This window comes from Populus trichocarpa, chromosome 16, assembly GCF_000002775.5.
Source record: "Populus trichocarpa isolate Nisqually-1 chromosome 16, P.trichocarpa_v4.1, whole genome shotgun sequence".
Lineage (NCBI taxonomy): Eukaryota > Viridiplantae > Streptophyta > Magnoliopsida > Malpighiales > Salicaceae > Populus > Populus trichocarpa.
In genome coordinates, this window is record NC_037300.2 from 4,905,887 (window position 1) to 4,932,294 (window position 26,408).

The window sequence follows — 26,408 nt, forward strand, 5'->3', positions numbered from 1 at the left end:
GGTGCTCCATTTTGCAAAATAAAATAAAATTTAGCTAATTTAAAACAACTAAGTGTCAGGGGACCAAAATTGAAACTAAAATAAATATAAGGACTTGATAAATAAGTTGCACAAAGAGGCTATTAGGTGCAACGCACGTGCTAGCATGTGGGAAGGCTTTGTTATCTTCCAATGGCGTGTGAGGCTTTAGACGACGGCCTAACACCTCCTTTCATGGCGACATTCGAAGTGTCTTGACGTGATCTTCCTGGTAGTCACGCATGTGTACACAACAGCATGACAATTGGGTTCTCGTGAACTTTTTCTTTCCCTCTATTTTTTATCTCTTCTCATCAGGTTTTCGTTGCTCTGTAAAAAAATTAAAGGTGTCTTATCATTTGTTTTTTGTATCAAATTTAGTACTCGTTCTTTTGATTATTATTTGTTTTTTTTTTACTATCCTTTTTAGTATTGATTTTTTTCCTTCAATTTTGTCCCTCATCAGTTGGTTTTAATTAGTTTTTATATCAAATTTAATCTTCATTCTTTCGATTGCTATTTTTTTATCTTTTTCTTCATTGATTTGTTTTTTCAATTTTATCACTCAACATTTAATTTAAGTTTATTTTTATATCAATTATGGTCTTTATTTTTTTTATTGGTATTTGTTTTGTTTTAGATCCTTTTTTTATTGATTTTTTTTTCAATTGCATTTATTAGCATTTGGTTAATTAGAAATTTTGCTCCGTGATCTTTTAGGGCTTTCCTTCTATATGGTTACTCCTAAGCTTATGACTAAGGTCATTGATTTCGCAGAATATCGCAAGTTGACCATGGTTTTTTTAGGTTCTTTTCTAAAATTGATTGTTTTTTTAATGTTATCATTCAGAATTTCATTGGTTTGGAATTGGTCTTAGTATTGCTTTTTCACTTTTTTTTATAGGCTCATCCTGAACATATATCCTAGGATGCGGGTTAACCCGAGTCTTTTTTTTTCTTTTCAATTTTGCCCTTCAACTTTAGGTTGTTTGATGATTGAGCTTCATGGTTTCATTTAATTTGTTTTCAATGGGGTTACCCTGATATCACAACCAAGTCACGAATTTGGCATACTAACCTAAATGGGCTCAGGTCATTTTTTTTACGATTTTAAAATTTCTTCATTTTTATCCTGCAACATTTGACTTGCTTTAAATTGGCTTTAAATTATTTTTTTTATTTTGCTTTCTATGAGGTTATTCCAACCTCATTTAATTTTTGCTTTATTATCAAATAAGATCATGGAGATATTTTAAGAATATGTGGAGGATATCTTTTTGTGATACTAACAAACGTTCATTTTTTTAGTTCATCATTATTAATTTCTTTTGTTGTTTTATTTATTATTGTTGCACTTTTTGTTTATATTATTAAATTAGTTGAGTTTATTAAATTTAGTTGAGTCAATTTAGTCAAATCTTTTTTTTTTCATTGGAAAACATATGGCTTGGCCTTGGCATAGAGTAAGCCACCTATCTAGTTTCTTTTTCTGTAATGTATCAATGTACTTTTTTTATATAGAAATGGAAAGTATATCTAATTATTGACAATTATCATATTATTGTTTAAATCACAAAATAAGATGAGATAATAATTATGTATGAAATAAAATAAATTATTCCATCAACAGAAATTTTTTTATTAATAATTATTGTCCCCGTCTATAATAGATAAAAATTCTAGTGTTAAAAAAATATCAAAGACTGGTGCAATTTTTTTTATTTCACTAAAATTTAATGTTTGAATTTTATAATTCCTTAATCAAATAAATTTTAATTTCAATGTAGATTTTTGAAAATAAATCTAAAATTACAATTGGTTATTTATAGGAAAAATATGAAATACTTGACAAGAGAATTTCTTGTTTAAATCGTAAGAATCTTGCTTTTTTTAAGCAAAAAAGGGAATGTCATATCATATATTTATATATTTGTCCTACAATAAATACCTATTAGACAATGCAATTACACTATGGTGGAAACTTTTCAATTTGATTTTAAACCCAAAAAAATATCAAATTGATTTTTTAGCTACAACTTAAATATTAATAATATCTAAAAGAGTTTAGGTTTCTATTATAGACAAAGACACAAAACACTGTAAATTGAAACATTGTTTTGACACTTTTATCTTTCTATAAAAAATCATTGAGCTTTGTATAGGGATAGGATGGTTTGTTCTCAATGGTCAAAAAGTCATTTATGAATTAAACGGGGATAAGAAGATCTTTACATATTTTTTAGCATGGTAAAATTACTTAATTTTCTGTAAAAGTAAAAAATCATAAATCTGGATCTTGGAGGTTTATGGTCCTTTTTTTTTAACAGTTGAATTACTAATTTTACCTTAAAAGACAATTTTTATAACTTATATCCAAGGGCTCTACATCTTTTTTGTAACAATCTAGTTTGTTGAGGGGTTGTTTGGTAATTAACTAAGCATAAATATTGTTAAAAAAACTTGGTCGGCGCATGCGATGTACGTACACCGGGTGAGTTATCTCTGCATCTTCTCGGTGGCACATGAGATGCCATTTAGTGGTTAAAAGGTGGCTTCCAAGGTGGTGTTTAGATCATCTTAACTTCCCCTCCATCCATGGACGACGTGTGTTTCAAATTGACCTCTGGTTTGATGCGTGTGTTCCTAACTGACCTTTAGTTTGGTGCGTGCGACCTTTTTTTTTTGTCTCTCATCCTCAATTTCTATATTGACCTTGCAAAATTCAAAATCAGCTCTTCAATTATTTATTCCTTCACATTTGGTTCCTTTTATTTTGATTATATATTTTTTTAAATGATATATGAAATTTGATTTTTTTTTAATTTTATCCCTCTTTAATTTTTTATCTTTCAAATCCGGTACTATTTCTTTTAATTGATATTTGTTTTATTTGAGATGATTTTTAAAATTTTATTTTTTTTTATGATTTCATCATCCTTAAGTTTTTTTACTACCAATTTGATCATTATTATTTTAAGCTCATGTTTTTTTTTTCCAGTTCCATCTCTCAAGGAGATTCGACTCTAGTTATTTTTTTTATAGGATTTTTCACTAATTTTTGTAATTATCCAGGGTATCTTGAGTCTTTTTATTTTTTATTATTTGTTAGATTTAGCTTTTTCATAGATTTTTTTCAACTAAATCAAATTAATTGATTTGATATAAGCATAAGATGTCCATCCCATGATTTTTTGTTAAGTTGCTTTATAGGTCGTTGCACTAACTACATGTATGATCTTTTTTGATATTGTCATAGAGCCTTTTGCAATAGCATTTCAAACATCTCGATAAGTTCTTTCTGGTGGTTGAGCGGTTTCTATGGCAAAGCGACTCTAGGTCTCTAACAAACTTTTCTTTTTTCTTATTCCAAATATGATACTGGAAAATTATTTTTTGGGGGTTAATTATTACTTTTTTTGAGTTATTTATGATTTATTTTTTAAAAAATCATATAATTAAACTAACCATGCTTATAGAACTTGGTCGAGTAAAAAATCCAAATCTTATATTTTCCTTACTTATTTAAAAACAATAGTGTCGCCTTGATTTTTTTTTTTTTACATTTGAAAAAATTTAACTTGGCCTGCTGTGTAGCATAGGTCACCAATCTAATTTGCCAAATTATTATCAACTTTATGCCTAACTTATTTTTTTAAAATCAATCTTAATCTTCAATTATTTTGATTTCTCAATAAGAACCTATATTGTAATCACTTATTAAAAAACAATAATCTTTCTACAAAATATGGATGAAAGCATTAAAAATAGATGGAAGCTATTGATTGAGAAATTTATAAAGTTTAAAAGTAAAATTGATGAAAAGCATTAAAATTATGAGAATTTAATCATTGAAACTGTCATTTTTCTTTTAATTTCTTTTTTGTAAACAAAACTGAAATCATAGGGAGAGAAATGTAGTGTGAAAAATGGGTTTGGTTGTTTATTAAAGGTTTTTTAGTTTGGCAAATTAGGTTTTGGATTTTGAATCCATGTATTTCTTTTTTTAATTATTGCTTATGTTTCTGTTTAGCCTCTAGAGATAAAGATACAAGAATATCCTTTTCATAACCTTCCAAGAGCTTCTTCTTTTTGTTATAATTGTTCTTATTTTAGCTCATTCTTGTTGTAATCTTTCCTAACTTCTCAGTAACACATCTAGGTCATAGAACCACCATAACAATAGTTGAATTGCAGCCTTGATCAACCCTCTACATTTTCTTTTCCACCTACCATTACCTCCTCATCAAGACCATTTGAAGAGTGTTATTGTTCTCACTTTATATAGCAAGCATCATTGATAAAGCTAAAATAAAAAGTCATCCAAGGAGCAAGAATGTTATAGATGGAAAACATCCTTGCTAGTTATTCTAGTTAAGAAGCCTAGGTTGAAAAGCATGGCTATGAATGCTCTTAAAAATCACAAAATGGGATTAGCTATTGTAATTGAAACTACAATCACAAATAATTCAACTTTATATTAAAATAAGGTTTTAGCCATTTAATGGTTATGATGTACCACGATTAATCTAAAACACATCCATATAATCCACCACGTCTTCTCAAAATTTAATTAAAGTTCACAATTTAACCCAAATTCTTTATCAGGATCTTTTAAGTTTTAACATTTGATGTCGATCAAAATAAAAAAAATATTTGTATTTTCATGCATTTATCTAACAGGCTATTTAGAACCTTCAGAATTCAATTCACAAGTTAAATCAATTTCTGTGTTTGAAATTCTTTTGAAGGTATTAATTTGAATTCCAAATATAATTCAATAAAAATGACTAAAAATACAAATCAGATGGTCTCCCCTCTAATTTGCTCACGTTATCGAAAAATTGTCAAATAGCAACAGAATTACCGATTAAATATTTTTCATTGGTAATTTTCAATATTGACAAAAAAATTTTATCAAACATTACCAGCACCATTAATATATTATGTTGTTAATAACTAATGAAATTGCTAACATAATTAAAAAAATTAAAAAATCAAGAAATATTATGTTGGTAATTCTGTTGGTAAAATAAAATATCATTATTTGCTATTATTCCATCGGTAGTTTCCGTCAAGAATTTCATCGACAAATTTAAAAGTGTTATAACCAATAGCTGCCCCCATCCCTTTGTTCTTCTCCTTCTTTTTCCTTTCCCTACAAAAAATACTAGCCCATTCCCTCTATTTTGCCATAAATCTAGGCTTTATTCTCACAAATTCAGCTACCCAAACACTCAGTAATGTTTTAGTTCAATCCTTTTTTTTTAAATATTCCTTAAACCATGTAAGCAAACCTGCCCATCTATGTTTTAGGTTGATTTATTGATATTTTATGTAGTATTTATAGTTTGCTTGTATATTTAAGTGTTTTATAGTCTTTCATATAGAATTTTTACTGCCTTTTTATGAAGAATTTTTATTGTATTAAAATATGATTTGTATGTTAGGGTTTGTTTTAGGATTTAAAAAAAATTAAATTTGTATGTAATTGATGAAATTGAATTAGATTAACACTATGGTAAAAAGAAGATGAGGATTGTGTTGAAGTAAAGTAGCTATCGGTTTTTTCAGAGGAATGTGATTTGCGGAGGTTGGGCTATCTTATGGATATAGCTAGAGAAAGACTCTCGGTTGGAATGAAAAGGGGAGAAAGAGGTGGCCTACTGTGTTGCTATGATAAAAGAAAGTGGTTGTTCTCGGTGACAATGGTGTTTTCAATTCATCAGTGGCATGAATGGTTATTAGTGAGGGTTGATTTTTAAAGAGAATCAAAGATAAAGCAAATAATGGTCACATGTTTTGTTTCAGTTTTTAAGAAAATGAGTTGTTATAGATAATGTTTTTCTCCTTTATCTTGAAGGTGATATAGTTCATATTTAGGTTTTTTTTTGTTCTAAATATAGAGATTGGTGATTTTTAATGGGAAGAAAGAGTCCATATTTTTATCTTTCTTTTTGTTAAATGTGAGTGTGTGCTGGATAGTGTACATAGTATAATGGCTTTTTTTATCTCTTTTTCTTGGTTTTGGTGATTTTTTAAAGAGTGTTTGATAAAGTCAAAACTAATTATGTGAGGCTTTTTTTGTGTGTTCTCTCATTGTCCTTTCTATTTGTGTATCTAACCACCTATTTATACTATCAAGAATATTTTTTTTTCACACCTAATCTCTAAATTCTTCCATACCCATCTATTTTCCTAAATTCTTTACAAACTTCTCCATTGTCATTCTAGCTTCCAATATTTTCTAAAATTTTATTTTTTTAACATGGTGTTCCCTCTCTTTTTTCTTTTACAATTATTACCTTTTATACTAAACTAGTCTTTATTTTTTTTTCAATTACATTTTAATCAATAAAAAAATTTTCTTTTTGTTTGATTGATTTTTTTTCTTTTTTTTCAAAAAAATTGTAAATACAAAAACAATAAGTGAAATGGTTGAAAGTTATGAAATGACCAGAAATTAGCCAAATCACGTCGAAATAATATTTTTTTTAGATTTTGGTATTTTTTTAGATTTTATAATTTTGTTTTTGAAAATATGTTGAAAATAAGTGTTGAAAAATAAGTGATGACAATATTCTTAAATCATTCTTTCTTGTATTCTCATATAGACTAAATTCTTAATAACTTTTTTTATAGACAACATCATTAATTTTCGTTATCCCAAAATTTATATCTTGTTGAAGCTTAAATTTTCTAATTATAATATGAACAATTTGTCATATGGTTTAAAACACAAGTAAGTATGTAATAATTTGTAACTCTAACGAGAATACATTTACTTAGCTTTTTTCATTGACTATCAATTATCTTTAACCAATTGTATAACATGAGATGCAATGCTGATAGTTTGAAATTACTATCTCTGGTTCTGAAAGAAAGATTTAGTGTTATAACTGGTGTTTCTTTAATTGGTATAAATACATATAATAATAGGTTTTGTGTCAAGTGATCAGCTTTTAACGAGTTTGAAGTTGATTATTTATGACAAGATAGAAGAGGTGATTGAATTAAAGTATCACATGGTGTAAAATGCAATCTTTTTATTCAAATACTATTGACATGATACCGATAAAGGAATTATAGTAGATCTTGACCATCGTTTGATCAAAATGAATAAAATAGGTAGACTTGTTAACATCAATGATTTTTTTGTATTCGCTAAATAATGCCAGCAAATGTATTACGTATACACTCTTTCCTTTAGAAAAGATCATAATAGAGTTGATTGATTATCCGTTATGAAAAACAAATCTAAGAGTTGTGTCCAAGTTGTTAAAGATGGTAACAATGAAGTAATTATGAGATAAGATATATTTCAATTGGATGAGTTAATTGATCTATATTGAGTTGCTCTATCTACGAAGTTAGAAGAAAATTTAATTTTTTATGTCGCTGAGAATACTTGTATTTATATTGATGTTGACGAATTAAATGATATGTTAAGTACTAATGGACATATAAAAGTTTATGAAGCCGGAGAGATCAATAACCTATAATTCAACAAAGAAGAAAATGATGATAGACATGAAGATGATAAAATTAAATATGAGGAAAATTTAGAATAAAAAGGATTTGAATTGATTCTAAATGTAAAACATCATTATACAATTAAAATATTTGTTATTACTTTATATTACATTATATTTTTTACATTCACCAAGCGTTTATTATTGTAGTTTTGGTTTGAATATAATTGTTGTTATTGTTGCTGCTATTGATGTATAACTAGGATGGACAAGGCATTATAATAAATATTTTTAATTTTTTTATATGGAATCACCGACAATATTTAAAAATAATTAAAAATTATAAAATACCTATTAGCAATTCTATTGATGATTACCATAATTGTAAATCATGATGGACTCACCAACAAACGTTAAAATAGTTAAAGAACTATAGAGAGTTGGGGAGAAATTCATCAAATTAGAACTGACCAATGGAATTACCAGTGCATGAAAATTCATCGGTGAATTACTTCCTCACCGATTGATGTTACAATTGTCGAAGATTTACAAAGAATTTTGGAAGAAATTCATAAAATTAGGACTAACTGACATAATCACTAATTGATGAAAAATCATTAGTGAATTTGGTAGGTATTAAAAAAAATTCAGAAAATTCTTGAAATTATCGATAAATTCACCAATGAATTTAAAATTTATGTCGATTAGTCCATCATTAATTTGATGACATGTTTAATCACTGATGATTTTTTTGACGAAAAATTTCATCGATGAATTAAAACCTGATATGTTGGGAATCCCTAATTATCCATCTTTTCCCATAAATCTCATCATTTCATCTCTCTTTCTCTCTCTATTGTAAGTACCAACGATCGATGTTCTCTCTCTAGAATCGGTGGTTGCGCTCTCTCTCTCTCCCTCTCCCTCTCCACCACTTAAGGTTTGATCTTGATGGTTTTTTCTTGTTTGGTATGCATATAATCAAATTGTGAAGAGTTGATTATAATAATTAAAAATATTCACAATAATATTACTAAGAAATCACATTATGAATTTTTATTTATGACTTTTTATAATTGTTTTATGAGAAAATCTTATTCGGATGAGATATACAATATCTAAAACAAATGAAAGCTCAATCAAAACACCTTGTAGTTCAATATTTGAAATTAGAATAAAAGGAAATTTATGGGATGGTTGGGCCTTTTTAGGCTACTTCTCTTTTTATATTATTCTAAATTATGTTGATTTTGATACTTTATTGACATACACTTACATATATGGGTAAAACAATTAAATATGTATATTACATTTATATCCTTCCATAGCAGATAAATTAAAAAGTCTCCCATATGTGAGTTATACATTGCTTTTTTTTTATCGGATCAATAGCCTTTTCAAGGCCAACCATGGGGTTTAAATCATGAATGATCATTTTTTATGTTGTCATTGTGTTTATTTATATTTTTTTATTTTTGAAATTTGAAATTACTTTTATATAAATAGTGAAACTTATGTTTGTGGGTGATGGTTTGGTTCGAGAATGTGCTTTTTAGAATTTCTAAAAATTTTTAGGTTGGATCCCATATAGGGGAGATGTTGCTGAAATTTTGTTAAAAATGGATAGATGCAGTAATACAAAAACCCATACATCATAGATTAAGAATTAAATTGAACATGCTTCACTATTTATTTATTTTTGTTTATTATATTTTAGTTATATTGTTTAGTTGCCAAGAAAAAAGTTCAGTGCTAAGAAGAATCGCTTATGCTTCTGCAAGTAGTATTGTTGGTAAGCCTACAATTTATTTAGGTGCTAATCATAAAAGGCACATGTTGCACCTGTTACCAACATAGGCTTGTTTGATACGAGTCACGGATCTGGCATCCCATATGCCAGGGAACCTTTTTCTAGCAAGCTTATACAAAATACAAGTCGAATTACATGGTTTTTTTTTTTCCTCAAGGATAACATTAACTAATTTATTAAGTGTTTATATAGTTTTTCATTAATTAATTGATTTTCAAGTTCATAAATATAGAAGTTTTTTTTTTGGATTCGAGGAAACCCACCCCCCGGAAAGCGCACTTTGTGGGCCCAAGTGAGTGAGTAAAACCCCGGCTGTCCCAGGCTCTTACAAGAGGTGCACGCCCTGACTCGAACTCGAGACCTGCTGTGCAGATCTCAAGCCCTTTGCCACCATGCTACACCCCTTGGGGACATAAATATAGAAGTTGCTCACACGATAACATCAATGATTAAAGCGTCGATGGAAATGCCTTTGTTTCAATAAAGTTAGCTTAGAGATCATCATTAATAATACTTACGATTGAGTTTTAAACATGAAGAAGACCTTTTAACTCATTCAAAATATGATTCAAAGTTGTGGTTAGAGGTTGGAGCAACCGATGGTTCTGGTAGAAATCAGGTTTACAATATCTCTATAACTACAACCCGACATATAAGGGCAAGTTTTAGTGTCTTAACTATAGGCACTCTATAATCCAACCTGTGATAGACATCAGTAGCCATTCAGGAGTTGGTTCAAGAACAAATTGATGTTGTGAAGGTCGATTTGAGTGTCAAACTGGAGGCAGAGGATGAAGAACGAAGTTGGAATCAATGAGAGTAGATAATGGCATACACATCGATTTATTATCCTATTATTAATGGACCTCTAGGAGATTTCCCCCCCTTCCCTTTACCTTCACCTCTAACTTATTTTCCAGTATATTAAGATATTTGTAATTGATTTTATAGTTAAATTAATAATATAAAATATGTTCTTCAATTTAATTTAGTTGTTTAATATTGTTTAATGTCAAATTATTTTTATCCAAACAAACATGTATTAAAAAAAATTGCTGAAATATTGATGGAATCACCGATTGACATAAATATTCTGTTGGTAATATAGTCCAATTTTCCTTGGAGAATTTTAAAGAGTTGTGAGTTATTTTGATATTGGTTGATGGATTCACCGACTGAATTATCGATAGACTTAAAATCTCTGATGAGAAACCCGTCTCCGACAAATTTCCATTGATAATTTATATGTCAATGAGAATACAGCTTAATTGCCAATGAAATATTATATAAATAAAAATCAATTTTCTGGTTATGTCAAGGAATTCGATTCTAATAGAAATTGAAAATTATTTTTCAAAAATACCCCTTCTTTTTTTCATTATAAAAACCTTAACTTACATCTTTTCTTTCCCCCACTCTGTTTTTGTCTCTTCTTCATCAATAAAAAGGCTTTGGACACGAAAACAGTGGCTATATCCCCTATTGTTTCTACTTGGTCCAGTCTATTAGGGACATGTTCTAGTCATGGAAGGGGCAAAGATAACGTTTTGGCACCTCCTTCCAGTTCTGATTTCACAGAAGCATCAATTCCATAATCACTATGCCCAATACTAGTATAACAAGTATTTATTCTATAGCGCACCCTGATAGGGAATTCCTGTCTTTGCATCCTAGCTTCGAATTTTAGTGTGCACGTTTGTCATCCCCGCGGTGCATTACCTGTCTACTGGGCTTGCAGGGTGCTCAGTGGGTCCAGAAATTAGTCGTGGTGCGTGCAAGCTGGCCCGGACACCCCGAGTTATAAAAAAAAAGTATTTATTGTATAGCCCTTTTCTAAAAGAATATCTTTACAATTGATGCTCTTTTCTTATAATGCAATCTTTAATTTCATATTTATTGTGTGCATGAAACTTTCTTTGTTTGCTTTTTTTTTTTAGTTTAACGTGAGTGTCCGGGCCAGCTTGCACGCACCTCGACTAATCCCACGGGCCCTGAAGTTAACGACCATGTAAGCCTCCAGTGCCCATCATATGAGCAACCACAGGGCTCGAACCTGAGACCACAGAGGGAGCAAACCTCTTGATCCCAAGCTTTTACCACTGGGTAACCACCTAGATAGTTTCTTTGTTTGCTTTCTTATTTTCCTCGATTGATGACGACTTCCCCCATTATGAGCACATATTTATTTCAATAACTAAGGATCTACCTCTCAATGTAAATATAAACTTGTAATGAAAAATATTTATTGCAAAAAACTAATTTATAATTTTAATTAATATTACAATTAAATTAAATTATATAATTTAATATTTTATTTTAAATATAAAAATTATAATAAGTTATTTATTATTTTATAAATTATAATAGCACATAGTACTGTTCCAAAAGTTTTATTAGAGCTCGTTTGGATTTATATTTTGAAAATTTTGATTTTTTTGATTTTAAATTAATTTTGATTTTAATATTTATATATTATTTTGATAAATTAATATTAAAAATAATTTTTTTTAAAAAATAATAAAATATTATTTTGATATATATAATAAAAATATTTTAAAAAATAACTATAATCACATAAAAATGGAAAAGAAAGAAAGGAAAAGAAGAATGTTTCTCGCACGCGCAAACTGCGAAAGTCCATGCAAAGCCCCACAGTTTCACTTCCCCGGTGGGTTGCAGAGTAACAGCTTTCCAATGTGTTATTGCCATTATAAATAAATAATTTAATTAATGTTTCTAGCTCGTCGCTCACACGGTGCTCCCTCTTTCTTTTCCAAACATCTCTTACTAGCCGCGCCTGCGTTATCTTCAACAACTCTCTCGTACATTCATCGAGACATCTCAACTCACGCCATGTCACGCCGTCCTAATTTCCAAGGCGGCCGTCGCGGAGGCGGAGGCGTTCCCCGTCGTGGTGGTGATAGAGGACGGGGACGAGGAGGACGTGGAGGAGGACGTGGTGAGCAGCGGTGGTGGGATCCTGTTTGGAGAGCGGAACGATTGAGACAAAAACAGAGTGAGGTATTGTTTTCTAAATTAAATTCAATTTGTATTCATTAACTGTTAATAACTATCTAGTTGGTTTTAGGGTTTTTAGGGTTCTAGACTCATTAAAGATTCAATTTTCGCTAACTAGATTTTTTTCTGCTAGTTATATTTATATTTTTTTAAATGCATTCTTTTTCACTGTGGTGGTGAAGATGGAGGTTCTTGATGAAGATGAATGGTGGAGTAAAATGGAGCAAATGAAGCTTAGAGGGGAGCAAGAAATAATAATGAAGCGTAGTTTTAGCCGCGATGATCAGCAAAAGCTTTCTGATATGGCTTTCGAATTGGGGCTTCACTTGTAAGTATGCTTAACTTCCTAATTTTTATACTGTATTGATATATATTTACAAGAAGTGAACTATATAAAGTAAATAGCTTGATTTGGTAGTGATGTGTTAGGAATTTAATATAGAAATGCTTAAGAAATGGTTAGGATAATTACACTGGGTAAGGAATATTGTCAGATATTCAAATTTGGTTATTTGTATTCACACGAAGTTTTTAGAGGACTATTAGGATTCGACTGTTGGTTGAATATCTTTTTGTTTGTAGGTGCATAGGGTGTGTTTATGTCTGGAAAAGAGCTTTTTTTTTTCAACATTTTGTATCTCCATTTTGTAGTTCATTTCTTCATGAAAACATGGTCAGTATTTAAAACTAGAAAAGTTTTTTCTGAGTTTGAAAAAAATATCGGAGAACATGTTTGCTAAGTATATTTTTTATTATAATATGGTAGCTGGTAAGTGGAGAAGTTGAGATACTGCTTTTTCTGAAGTCAAAAAAGAAAATTTGGAGATCAGTAAGACTACAAAAGGATACTTTTAATTTTCTGGAAAATTGGAAAATTTGAAAAATCTTCTCCAACGAAAAAGATTCTTGGCTTTTTATCATGTGTCTGTACTTACAATATCTTCATTTTGTACTTGTGGAAAGGAAGCCATGCATACAATAAAGGCAAAACCCTTGTCGTTAGCAAAGTTCCACTACCAGATTATCGAGCTGATCTCGATGAGCAACATGGATCCACACAGAAAGAGGTAAAAGCATTGAAGTTTATAAAACTCAAATGTCTTTTCAGGTAATAAGTTCTCATTTTTTAATCTTTCTGCAGATCCAAATGCCTACAGAAATCGAGAGGAGAGTTGGAAATCTTTTGAATAGCTCACAAAAAGCAGCGGCTGGAAATGAGTCCAATGCAACTTCTTCTCAGGGAGGCAAACATGCATCTCTTGGTGGTAAAATAGTGAAACCTGCTTCCATGTTGGAAACAGATGCTGCTAAGGAGAAACAGAGTATTGAACTAAAGCAGAAGCAGGATAAATTAAAGGTGAACGCATTAGGCTTTTTGTGTGAGGATGTTTTAACTTATCATATACTTAACTAACCAAAGGCATTATGCACTTGATTATTCAAAGTTGTTTACAAGTGGCTATGTTGAGATGTAAAGGTTTTTTATGTTATTGGTTTCACACTTTCAGGCTAGTAGCAGCGTGAAGGAAATGCAGTCTTTCAGAGAAAAGCTTCCTGCATTCAAAATGAGAACTGAATTTCTGAAAGCAGTTGCAGAAAATCAGGTGCATTTTTCTTTTACTTCATTTTGGCAATCTTTCTCTGATGCATCACATGTATGTGGAAAACAATGTGTTTTCCTCAGGAGTCTCAGAACATTCATTTATTTTCAATTTAACTAAGGCCATTATCTGGTGGAGTAATCAAAAGCAACTTGATTATAGCCACCATATGTTCAGCCTTCAGCCTATATTAGTAATGTATCAGAACGCAATGATGATGTAGGGCCATGCTTCGGCATGATATGCTGTTAATATTCCTAATTGATTGTGGCAAAGGGATGTGCCTTTCGCACACCTGCTGGTTGTGCCTGAAGTTTGGCATATGGTTATTACACCTGTGGGCTTAATATAATATTTAATTATGATTAAAAAAAGCTTTGCTCTTAATGGAAGCTAACAGAATGGTGTAGTGTTTCTTTTCACTGACACCAATTGGTGGATTAACTATTTAGTATCCAATCAGAGTTAGTTGAATTTCCTCTGTTTTGTGGTTCATCTGCTTTCTCTCTCACGTTTTTATTCCTCTGCCCCCTCCTTTCAACTTTTTGAAGAACCATTTTATTTAAAGTTTGACCTGATGAATGTGTCATAAATAATTATCATTATATCTTATTTCTGACTAAATTCCTTGCTGCTTTTAGTGCTAAATTCTTATCTAATTTTCATTGTTTTTGTGTGGCATTGGCAGGTATTGGTAATTTCAGGGGAAACAGGTTGTGGTAAAACAACACAGCTTCCTCAGTATATATTGGAGGAGGGAATATCATCTCTACGTGGTGCTCATTACAACATAGTATGCACACAACCCCGCCGTATATCTGCCATTTCTGTTGCTGCACGAATAGCATCTGAAAGGGGAGAGAGCCTTGGTGAAACTGTTGGTTATCAAATTCGTCTGGAAGCATTACGGTCTGCTCAAACCCGGCTCCTTTTTTGCACCACTGGTGTGTTACTCCGGAAGCTGGTAATTGATGATACTGTGCATTTCCCATTTGTTATGGCCAAGCTTGAATAAACTTGTTAATAGGAATTTTATTCTTCAGCTTCCGTATCTATACTTACCCACTAACTACAGGTTCAGGATCCAAATTTAACTGGTGTGAGCCATTTGGCAGTGGATGAAATTCATGAAAGAGGAATGAATGAGGACTTCCTGTTGATTATTTTGCGCGACCTTCTTCCTCGGCGTCCAGATATGCGTCTTATTCTAATGAGTGCTACCATTAATGCTGACTTGTTCTCTAAATACTTCAGAAATGCCCCAACTATTCATATCCCGGTATTTTTGTGATTGTAATCTTCACTCTATAGCAGTGGAACACTTTTCTTTGAGGGTGTTCAATCATGTTTGAATGTTCCTATTATTCATTCAGTTATCGTGATATATTGGCAGGGATTAACTTTCCCTGTATCAGAGTTCTATCTAGAAGATGTGTTGGAGAAAACTCGCTATGAAATTCAAGAGTTGGACAGCTTTCAGGGGAATTCAAGACAAAGAAGAAGAGAGCAATATTCAAAGAAAGATCCTATAACTGAATTATTCGAGGCATGTTTAAACTCATTGAACTATATATTTTTTTATTTGTACCTCTCGCTCTCTCGCTCTCACATGCTCACGAGTGGTAAATATACTGTCAGTATAGCAGTTCTGTAAAGGAAGGTTCATTTCGTCAGTTTTTTTTTTTTTAAAAAAAAATTCTTATAAAAAAGAGGGATTTAATTAGTTTGATTTCAAGTCATGTGGTTCATCTTGTCCCAAAATGGTTGCTTAAGTGATATCACTGTTTCTAGCTTTGTATTCTTGGTGATTCTCATCACTATCCACACCCTACATGCATCCTCATTTTTTGTTGGTGGATCCCTTAAACTGCAATTGGAAACAAATTGTCAAATGTGGACAGTTGACCATTAGGTCTTCTAGGACACCAACTACATAGTTTTCCCATAGATTGGCATCAACTAGAATCAGTTACAGAACTGCTATACATAGTTTTCCCATAGATTGGCCTGTTTGGAAGTGTGGTTGCGGTTGCTTTTCAAATTGCTTTTCATTTCGAAATGCATCAAAATGATGTTTTTTTATTTTTTAAAAATCATTTTTGAGATCAGCGTATCAAAACAATCTAAAACATACAAAAAAAATTTAATTTTTAGCAAAAAAAAAAAAATGAATTTTTTGGAAACGCGGGTTGGCCCGCGTTTCCAAACGCTCACTTAAACAGACAGAAAAAACACAACGAAAAACAAAAAGTTGTATTCTGGAGATCCTGCATTTAAGTAATTTTCTGCCAAGCATGCTTGTTGTGGAAGGCAGATTGGTCTAATGAGAGTCAATATTTGATATTATCTCTATGAATTAGGTGTGGCCGTTTATACATGCATTGAAATGATTACAACACTTGTATTAGATATGATTCTCCAATTGCAGCCATTGCTTTTGTGACCATTTGTAAGTTATTGTTGTTATTATTTCTGGTTTGTGCTAGAGAGGATATTCCTACACCATCTTGGTTATTTTAAGTGTTCATAGTTGAGGAATTAGTTCAGCTTAAGAATTCCTTTCTGTGGCTTTGTTATTTCCGACTGAGATATTGCTTTGCCTTTGTAGGAAGTTGATATTGGTTCTCAATATAAAAATTACAGTGCATCAACAAGACTTTCTCTGGAAGCTTGGTCGGGTTCACAGCTTGACCTGGGTCTGGTTTGTATTTTGAGAACTTTACTACTATATTAATGCAAAATTTATTGCGAACCGGAAGCTTTTTTCTCGGATATCTGTGCACATCTGGTTATTGTTAATATCGGAAGATATTACATGCTGTACTTACACCAGAACTGGTTCTTATTTTGCTATATCATTTGTTAATGCTATATATTTTTTGCTGGTCATATAAATCAATTTATAGCTTGGGTAATTGTAAATAGACTTTTATTTGTTTTTCATAGCATTATAATTATGTTTGAAACTTATATTCTAGGTGGAGGCAACAATTGAATATATTTGTCGTCATGAACGTGAGGGAGCTGTTCTTGTTTTTCTCACTGGCTGGGATGAGATCTCCAAGCTTCTTGAGCAGATTAAAGGAAACAAACTTCTAGGAGATCAAAGCAAGTTTCTAGTCCTTCCCCTACATGGTTCAATGCCAACCATAAATCAACGTGAAATTTTTGACCGTCCTCCCCCTAACAAGCGGTACTAATCTTTATGTTAATGGTTGCACTAATCTTTAGAATATCTGTTTGTTTGCCTGGTCCATGTAATTAGAGAGCATTAGCTGAACTGTTTGTAATTACTTGCAAGCATTTTTAAATTTTAAATGATCTTTCCTCCCCTGAATTCTGAACCTTCCCTTCTACCTTTTGCAGAAAAATTGTTCTGGCAACAAATATTGCAGAGAGCAGTATTACCATAGATGATGTGGTGTATGTTGTAGACTGTGGAAAGGCAAAGGAAACCAGCTATGATGCACTGAACAAGCTGGCTTGTTTGTTACCATCGTGGGTTTCAAAGGCTTCAGCACACCAGGTATTCACTTGGAATCTCGAAAGAGTGGTGTATAATTAATATTCTCTCATTTTTAAACATAAAACTAAACTCCTCTGTCACACCATGACAAATTAAAATCATTCTTGTTTTCTTGGTGTTCTGAAACAATTTTAGAGACGGGGGCGTGCTGGCCGATTGCAACCAGGAGTTTGTTATAGACTGTATCCAAAAATCATTCATGATTCAATGCTTCAATATCAATTACCAGAAATACTGAGAACACCTTTGCAAGAACTGTGTCTGCATATAAAAAGTTTGCAGCTTGGAGCTGTTGGATCGTTTTTGTCAAAGGCTCTACAGCCACCAGATCCTCTTGCTGTGGAAAATGCAATTGAACTACTTAAAACCATTGGGGCTTTAGATGATAAGGAGGAGCTTACTCCACTCGGTATGTGCAATTTGACTATTTTGTGTCTACATCTTATATGCATGCCTTTGGGATATCTGCCAAGTCTAATTTATCACGCCTGACAGGTCGTCATCTTTGTAATCTCCCTGTGGACCCGAATATTGGGAAGTTGCTTTTGATGGGGTGTGTCTTTCAATGCCTCAGCCCTGCTTTAACAATTGCAGCTGCTCTTGCACATCGTGACCCATTTGTGCTGCCAATAGACAGGAAAAGGGAAGCTGATGCTGCAAAAAGATCCTTTGCTGGTGACTCTTGCAGGTTATTAAACATAGCCTGATACTTCTTTCTGATAGCATTTTATGTTTTGTGATATGATGGGCTATGTTTATGCTGTTAAAAAGAAAGTGACAATGTCTTTAATGCAGCGACCACATAGCACTTGTTAAAGCTTTTGAAGGATACAAGGAAGCAAAACGCAACCGAAATGAAAGAGCATTTTGTTGGGAGTATTTCTTGTCCCCTGTTACTTTGCGGATGATGGAGGATATGAGAGACCAGTTTCTGAACTTGCTATCAGACATTGGCTTCGTAAACAAATCCAGGGGTGTTAGTGTAAGCTACTATATTTTCAATTATTCATGTTCCAGACAAAAACTTCCATTTCTGAGCCCATGATGTGACCATTGATTTATTCTGTCATTTGTGCATAATCCCCACTTTCCACTTCTTTCTTTTGCTACGCAATCCAATGTCAAGAGACCAGCAGGTTCGTAAAGTCAAATGCGTGTGTATGATTTTTGCAGGCTTATAATCAATATAGCCATGACATGGAGATGGTATCAGCAATCCTTTGTGCTGGTCTTTACCCAAATGTTGTGCAATGTAAAAGAAGAGGAAAGCGAACAGCATTCTTCACTAAGGAAGTTGGGAAAGTTGACATCCATCCTGCATCTGTAAATGCTGGGGTCCATCTCTTCCCTCTGCCTTACATGGTTTATAGTGAAAGGGTGAAAACAACTAGCATTTATGTCCGAGACTCAACAAACATTTCAGATTATGCTTTGCTTCTTTTTGGTGGTAATCTCGTTGCCAGCAAAAATGGAGAGGGTATTGAGATGCTAAGAGGTTACCTCCATTTCTCAGCATCGAAGAGTGTATTGGATTTGATACAGGTAACGTTTCTCAATAGGTTTCCCTTGAGTTTATGTTTCCTATTTATAATTTATATTAAAGTAAACACAATATTGTTTGGTGTGTCTGCAGAAACTGAGGGGAGAACTAGACAAGCTTCTGAGTAAGAAAATTGAGGACCCATGCCTGGACATTAACGTGGAGGGAAAGGGAGTTGTATCTGCGGTGGTTGAGTTATTGCACAGTTACAATGTAAGGTACTAAATTACCTTTCAACTGAGGACTTTCGACCTTTTTCATAGGATCCTGCCATTTGCATGTAATATTTTTGGTGATAATAATTGATATACAATTTTTGCTTGGCGAAATCAAACAAGATCTTCTTAAGTGCCCGTTTCAGTTTGCAATTTAGCTTTAATGTAACCTTGGGTCACCACCATTGCACAACCGTACTCGACACTATAATCCTGCTTGTTTGCCTGGTAGAAGTAGAGCTGATGATGTGCTTTGCAGTTGTTAAAACTATGGCCACGGAATAAACTGATTTATTTTAATCCTATTTTTAGATTGTTTTATTTTAGGAAAGGAAAACTTTTGCAACCTCTACTGCTGCTTTTCTCTCCCCATTTGCTTATTGCTTCGAATTTTCCTCATCACAGCATATATAATATGGATTCAAGCCCCAGCTTAAGTAATCCTTTTTAATCAGGAAGAATTTAAAATTTTAGTTTTCTATTACTATGAACTCACAAATTTTTACGTTTAGCTTGAAACCAAGGGAAGTGAATAGTCATTTTATACTAGTTTTTTTTTTTCATTGGTTAAGGAATAAATCGCATTAGATCGTTGGTGGAGACCAAGGCTTGGTTGCATTGATAAAAAGGATAATGATATATGAAATATTTGGGTATCGTTCGTAAATAGAATATTACTTTATTTATTTTTATATGAAATTGGAGTAAAAAAATTAAAGTTTTATGTTTAAATGTAATATTTCTTGATCCAGAAAGGTTTTTGATTTTTTCAAATTTTCTCTAAGTTTGAAAATCATACTAGCATATTGATTTGCTCTTGGGTCAATACCAATTATTTTTTTAGATGTAAAAAAAAATATAAAAAGTATAAAGAATATAATAAGTGTCTTGAGTTTGATGTCAATCCAACTTTATTGGGTCTTGCTTGGTAGGGCCCATCAATTTATTTTCTCTTTACTATATGAAAAAAAAAATTATACTAGAGAAAAGAAAAAAAATTAAAGAGGCAAAAAAATAAAATTAGACCTATCTAGGTCTAGCTGAAAACTAGACCCAATAGCGTGGGGTTTGGCTGTGAGCTAGATTCAATACCTATACATGTTGTAAATAAGTAAGTTTGACAGATGCTTTCAAAAAGGTTTTTTTATCCCATATTAGAAATATTATATCTTATTCTATTTTATTCTTTTAAGTTGAAGTATTTAAACCAAAAAAATTTATTATCCCACATTAAAAAAACATAACTTTTTTATTGTGAACATAGAATATATATATATATATTAAAGGGCTTCAAATCTTACATTAAAAAAAATAAAACATTCTTCTAGTATTTATATAGTGAACTTTAAAATGAGTTAGTAACCAATTGAAAAATATGAAAAAAAGAAGTCTCTAGGTGGGAAAAAAAACACATTTGACAAAAAAAAGGTCTCTACTGAGTTTTTGTTGCGTCACCCGAGTTTGGGGTTGACCAGTAGGTCGACTAATTTACTCTGGGCTAATTACAGGGCTGGATTTTGAATGAAACAGGCCCGGTCAAGGTCTCGAGTCACTTGGAAATTTTTTTAAAAAATATTTGATGTTTTAATATTTTATATAAAAAAAATTAAGAAACAATTCATGTGCATATATGTTATATATGGTATAAATAATAAAGTTTAAAATATTATTTCAAAAAATTATTTATCCCACATTAAAAAAAATATTATCTTTAACATATTATACGGGTTTAGATTTATCATTTCAATGTTTTTGACACAATAAAATTACAACCTTATTCTTGAAATAAAAAATACATATGCTTTTTGCTTATGAGTATTTTAGTAATTTTATTTTATTCAAAATAATGCAATTACTTTGGTAATCTTGTAAACAAAAAATATTACTCCTCAAAAGTTTTTTTTTTTATCATTATATTTTGGTTTGTTTTAAAAAAAAACCATTTAGAAGTTGCTCAGGGATGTTATTGTCAAAACAAAAGAACTTTTAAGGACTAAATTGAAAGAATCTATATTTTGAAGATAAAAAAACTTGAGGGACCAAGAAAGAAAATCAAGTGCAGATCCAGTGCTTAGTTTATTTGTTAATGATTTGGATTTGGATTTGACACCATGAAAAATCATTAAAAAAATACTTTGTTGTGTTTTATTGTTTTTTTTTAAAAAATGTTTATTTATTTATTTTAAATATTTTATAATGATAATGAAAATTTATAGATTGGATAGCAATATAATTTCATAAAAAATCTCAGGAAGAAATATAAATATCTCGTTCTAAAAAAAAAAAGAAAGAAAGAAGAAGAAGAAAAGGCTTCAATTTCCCCCACTAATATTTTTGAGCATATAATTTCTATTTAATCAGGTCCAGTATCTCAAAGCCCATTGAACAAAGAACTACCCCGATAACCTAGAGGACAAAATCGTCAACCACAAAATCCAATCACCACTATATATAGATCCATCCCAAACCCTAAATGACCCTGTGGTAACTCACCCATTGCAGCCGTTCATAACCCTAAAGAAGCGATACCTCTCTTCGAAAACCAAAAATGACAACCCGCTTCAAGAAGAACCGGAAGAAGAGAGGTCACGTGAGCGCTGGTCATGGTCGTATCGGAAAGCACAGGAAGCACCCTGGAGGTCGCGGAAATGCAGGAGGCATGCACCACCACAGGATCCTCTTCGACAAATACCATCCTGGTTACTTCGGTAAGGTCGGTATGCGCTACTTCCACAAGCTCCGCAACAAATTCCACTGTCCCATTGTCAACATCGACAAGCTCTGGTCCATGGTCCCACAAGACGTCAAAGACAAGGCAACCAAGGATACTGTGCCCATGATTGATGTCACTCAGTTTGGTTACTTCAAGGTTCTTGGTAAGGGGGTTTTGCCTGAGAAGCAACCCATTGTTGTCAAGGCCAAGCTTGTGTCAAAGATTGCTGAGAAGAAGATTAAGGAGGCTGGTGGAGCTGTTGTTCTTACAGCCTAGGTTATGTTCCTTTCCAAGATTTTGACTTGTCCTTAAATTAAACGTGTTTAGTGATACTTTTGGATCCTTTTATAATTTTTTATGTTTTTTCTGTTGGTAAATTGGGATTTTGCTTATCACATGGCTCTGTCCTTTGGCTCTTTTTGATCCTTTCATTTGTTTAGTTGCTTGGATTGATGGTTTGATGATGCTTGTTATGCTGTGTTTCTTGAAAATGCTTGACTATGCTTGTTTTAGCAATGATGTGTTCTTGAAAATGCTTGACTATGCTTGTTTTAGAGATGATAGACATGGTTATGGGTGCTTTTTTGTCACTTGATGACCAAAGGTTAGGTGTACAAATCATAGTCCTGGAGTTGATTCGTCACTGAATTCCTCATGGTAATTTCATCACTGGGACAGTCAATTGGTATCGATTTCCTTATTCCGTGCTAACATGTAGCTAAACAAGCTTCTGTAATTCGGGCCTGTTTGTCTTTGCACCAGTATCCCTAGAACATTTGTTTCATACTAGCTTGCTATCTTGCAATTTTAATGTTAATAATTGTTAATTCTTACATTTTTATTTTGCATTTTTCATGGACTCGTGTTTCACCCTTTGTATTCGATAAATGGAGATTGAGGGGTGGAAGTCGAGTAGAAGTTGCAATTTTTATAGCATTAGTTTTATTGGTTTTGTAAAATTTTGTCCATTTTTGGTGGGAATGAGTGGTTGAAGTGGAAATCTCAAGTCCCCATTGCCCAGAGACTGAGGAGTAAAAGTTGCAAAGCTTTTAGTATTGGGTTTGTTAGGTTTATCAAAGGTTTTTGCTCATTACTGGTGGGAGTGAGTGGTTGAAGTAGAAAATTTTACTATAGCCATTATTCATAAAATATTGAAGAGCTAGACAGAGGCAATGTGAAAAATTATCATGCTGGCACGTTCAATTACAGCGCTCCAGTGATCAGGGATTCCTTAGTGTTTGTGGATGCTTTTCCTAGGAATCCACACATCACTTATCGATCCACCGCCCTAGGCAAAGAGTTCAACAAACTCATTTGCAAATCAATCTTCCACCCTTGGCATGGCTATTTCATGACTTGCACCTAGCAGGGCGTGTGTTTCATCTTTGTACTTATTTCTAATCCTGTTACATCCAAGTGAAGATCCGTTGCAAGTTGCCACTGCAGAGATGGTGTCTGCCACGTTACTGATTTAAACGTCGCCCCTTAGAATTGTGTCCCTGTTGTGAGCCATTTTTATCAGTGAATCCACCTGGGAAGTTAACTTTCACTTAGCAGTAACTCCCGCTATCCAGTTGACAACGATCTTGATTTATTCTCTCTTGAGAGAGTTTGATGTCTACGAAACTGATAACAAGGCTGGAGGGTTCAGAAAACCCTCAAGGGCCAGCTTCGATAAGGCTAATTAAGGGGTGTTTCCTTTCGAATATGTCTAATTGGTAAAACTCCATAAAAATATGAACATGTTTTAAAATGATAGGATTCCTCTCATGGCCTTAGATATTTATAGCTTATGTAACATGCATGTATATTGAATAATATTTTTTTTAAATAATTAATATTGACATATTGGATTAATTCAAATTATTCTTATAAATTTACACTTAGGATTATGAGACTGTGATAACTCTATAAGAAGCAAATTAAAATAAATTATAGAGGTTAATTCATAATCAATTTAATATTAAAAAATAAAATTGAAAAAGAAATTAAATGAAAAGAAAACCTACCTAATTAACTTTAATTAACCTGTTAAATTCATAACTCGAATTATGAGATTATAATAACTTTATATAATACAAATAAAAAAAATATAAAGTTTAATTTCCAACCAGATAATATTGAAATATAAAATAAAAAATAATTAAAAAAAAAACTCAAGTTAACTCCAGGTTAACTTGTTAAACCTGTGATTTAGATTATGAGACCAAAATCTAAGTCCTTTTGGAGGATTATTATTGGAGAGAATAAAAACTTGTGAACTTGAGTTCACATCTGCAACTCCTTTTGCTTATTAAAATTTATGTGTTTTTTTCTTTATTGCTATCTTTAGTTTCTGCCTGCATCAGTTGGTATTAGAGCCCAACGATCCCAGGTTTATTGCAAGTTGTGTGCTGCAATCTTTTGGAAGAGAATTTGTTTGCTGCTGTGTACGCTAACAAATCATGGTGGAAAGAGGTCGTGGAATAGGGCGTGGTCAAAAAAGGAATAAAGAGCCCCCTTACAAGAGAGAAACATCTAGGAGCTCGTCATCGAAGACATGCAAAGGCAAATCGCAGAATTAAACTATAGGTTGGAGGAGAGGGACCTGCAAGACTAGTGACAATGTGACCATGACCAAGAGAGTGATCATGAGTCCCTGACCAGCACTGAAAATCTGAGACGGATTTAGAGGAGACCACCCTTTGAGCGAGAAGAGAACAAAAGTGGGGATTTTGAATTTCGTATCAAAATTCCTGAGTTTTCAGAGACTTTACTAGCAAAAGAATTCATTGACTGGTTGAATGAGATTGAACGGATTTTTGAATACATGGATGTGCCTGAACATCCACGAGTGAAGTTGGTTGTGATTAGATTAAAGAGTAGGGCATCTACTTGGTGGGAGCAGTTGAAGAAGACAAGGGAGAGACAAGGGAAAGCTAGAATCAATGACTAGGACAAGATGAAGAAAAAGATAAGAGAACACTTTCTCCCTTTTGGCTTATCACAAACTTTATATCAGAGGTTCCACATGCTGAAACAATGAGGTAAATTTATCCATGACTACATTGATGAGTTTTACCAATTGGTTTCAAGGAATGATTAGGCAGAAACAGAGGAGCAGTTGGTGGCGCGGTACCTCAGTGGTTTGCATTTAGAATGTATTATGTCTTCGGTCTTTGTGGACAGTGTCAGAGGTGTATTAGATGGCTTTAACGGTGGAGAAGCAACCTAGTAAAACCTGAGTCTAAACATTTCTTAGTTGTTTGGATTATCTAGTTGTAATACATTTCAAACTATAAGATAAATTCTCTTTACTACCCACAACAAATTTGTCTCTGAAAGAAGCTATTTACTCTCGCAATAATGTAATTTTATCAATCGAATTTAGCTAGTTATCCAAGGAATTGTCATTGACAAAGTAATTATGCAAGAATTTTGCATCATTAATAATGCACGAGACTAAATCTATACCAAACCTGTACTGATCTCTAGAGTTTAATGTAAATGTATGTAAATTAAATGTTTTACTCTATTTGATCACTTTTGTTAGGTATATTAAGTTATTAAACTTAAACTCCTTTATCTATGCAATTCTTATTAAATTGTGATGAAATGTATGGATGAGTATGCATTAAATACGATAGTGAATTCAGAAAAGTGACTCAAAGAGATGTTTATATTGGTTATATATATGTTATGATTAATGATTGTGATTATGATCTATAATTAGTAGATAACTAGGGACATTTTATTTCAAGAGAAACTTTGCTGAAATTTCTGTTGAACTTATTCTACTAAAAAAATTCTCAACTCATCATGGAATGTATAGACTGTTGTCTCATTATGTTGTTCCCAATTAGATTTAAATTGTGTATGATAAAGTTGGGGTGGTACATGTTCCCTATATCAATAGATATAATATTGACGCAAGCATTACTATCAATGATTATATCATAAACTTTCATATTTGCATTAAAACAGGTGAAGAAAATGCTGCAACGAACCTAATCTTCACTCGTATCATGAACAACACCCAAACTTCTCTGAACGATAAATAATTCACCTTAATCAACATAAGTCACTTCACTTTCTTGATCTGGTTCATTCAATAAGTCTTCTTCATGAATAGTCTCTCCCTCTATAATAACAATAATTTTATGGTTTAGACAATCAGAAGCATTATATCCATATCCTTGACACTTGAAACACTTCTTTGAATTAAAGTTTGAAGAACCATCTCCTACATTACCTTTATTAGGAGCCATAAAAATAGAAGGTTTTGCTGTCAAAACTCCATTGGAGAATGCAGTACTACCCTGATTGGAAGAACCCTTCTTATATGCTAATTTCCATCCAGTATTTCTAACCTTCTTATGCTATTTTTCCATATTTAAAACAAGTTTTCTCACATTATTAAAAGTTCAATAAGGTTGCAATCGAACCACATTAGAAATTTCAAAGAACCCTCCTTATATGCTGATTTCCATCCAATATTTATAACCTTCTTCTGTTGCCT

The 26,408-nt window shown here is 32.1% G+C and overlaps 2 protein-coding genes across 3 annotated transcripts; both read left to right on the top strand.

Annotated features, from left to right (window-relative positions):
* Positions 1 to 11,948: 11,948 nt before the first annotated feature.
* LOC7469944 (DExH-box ATP-dependent RNA helicase DExH1) lies at positions 11,949 to 19,330 on the top strand. 2 transcript variants are annotated; one of them, XM_052448058.1, is made up of 16 exons: positions 11,949 to 12,318; positions 12,498 to 12,643; positions 13,283 to 13,382; positions 13,457 to 13,672; positions 13,824 to 13,919; positions 14,605 to 14,880; positions 14,992 to 15,195; positions 15,310 to 15,466; positions 16,529 to 16,617; positions 16,895 to 17,109; positions 17,283 to 17,442; positions 17,578 to 17,851; positions 17,938 to 18,130; positions 18,238 to 18,424; positions 18,616 to 18,984; positions 19,076 to 19,330. In XM_052448058.1, exons 1-16 carry the CDS (start codon positions 12,028 to 12,030, stop codon positions 19,205 to 19,207), a joined length of 3,105 nt encoding a protein of 1,034 aa, XP_052304018.1. In that variant the 5' UTR covers positions 11,949 to 12,027; the 3' UTR covers positions 19,208 to 19,330. The 2 variants fall into 2 exon arrangements, with proteins under 2 accessions (XP_052304018.1, XP_052304019.1); XM_052448059.1 differs by lacking the exon at positions 11,949 to 12,318 and having other exon boundaries at positions 12,500 to 12,643; positions 13,279 to 13,382.
* Positions 19,331 to 21,658: 2,328 nt separating this feature from the next.
* On the top strand, positions 21,659 to 22,305 carry LOC7488083 (60S ribosomal protein L27a-3). Its single transcript, XM_002322742.4, has one exon. It carries the CDS (start codon positions 21,746 to 21,748, stop codon positions 22,184 to 22,186), a length of 441 nt encoding a protein of 146 aa, XP_002322778.1. The 5' UTR covers positions 21,659 to 21,745; the 3' UTR covers positions 22,187 to 22,305.
* The last annotated feature ends 4,103 nt before the right edge of the window (positions 22,306 to 26,408 follow it).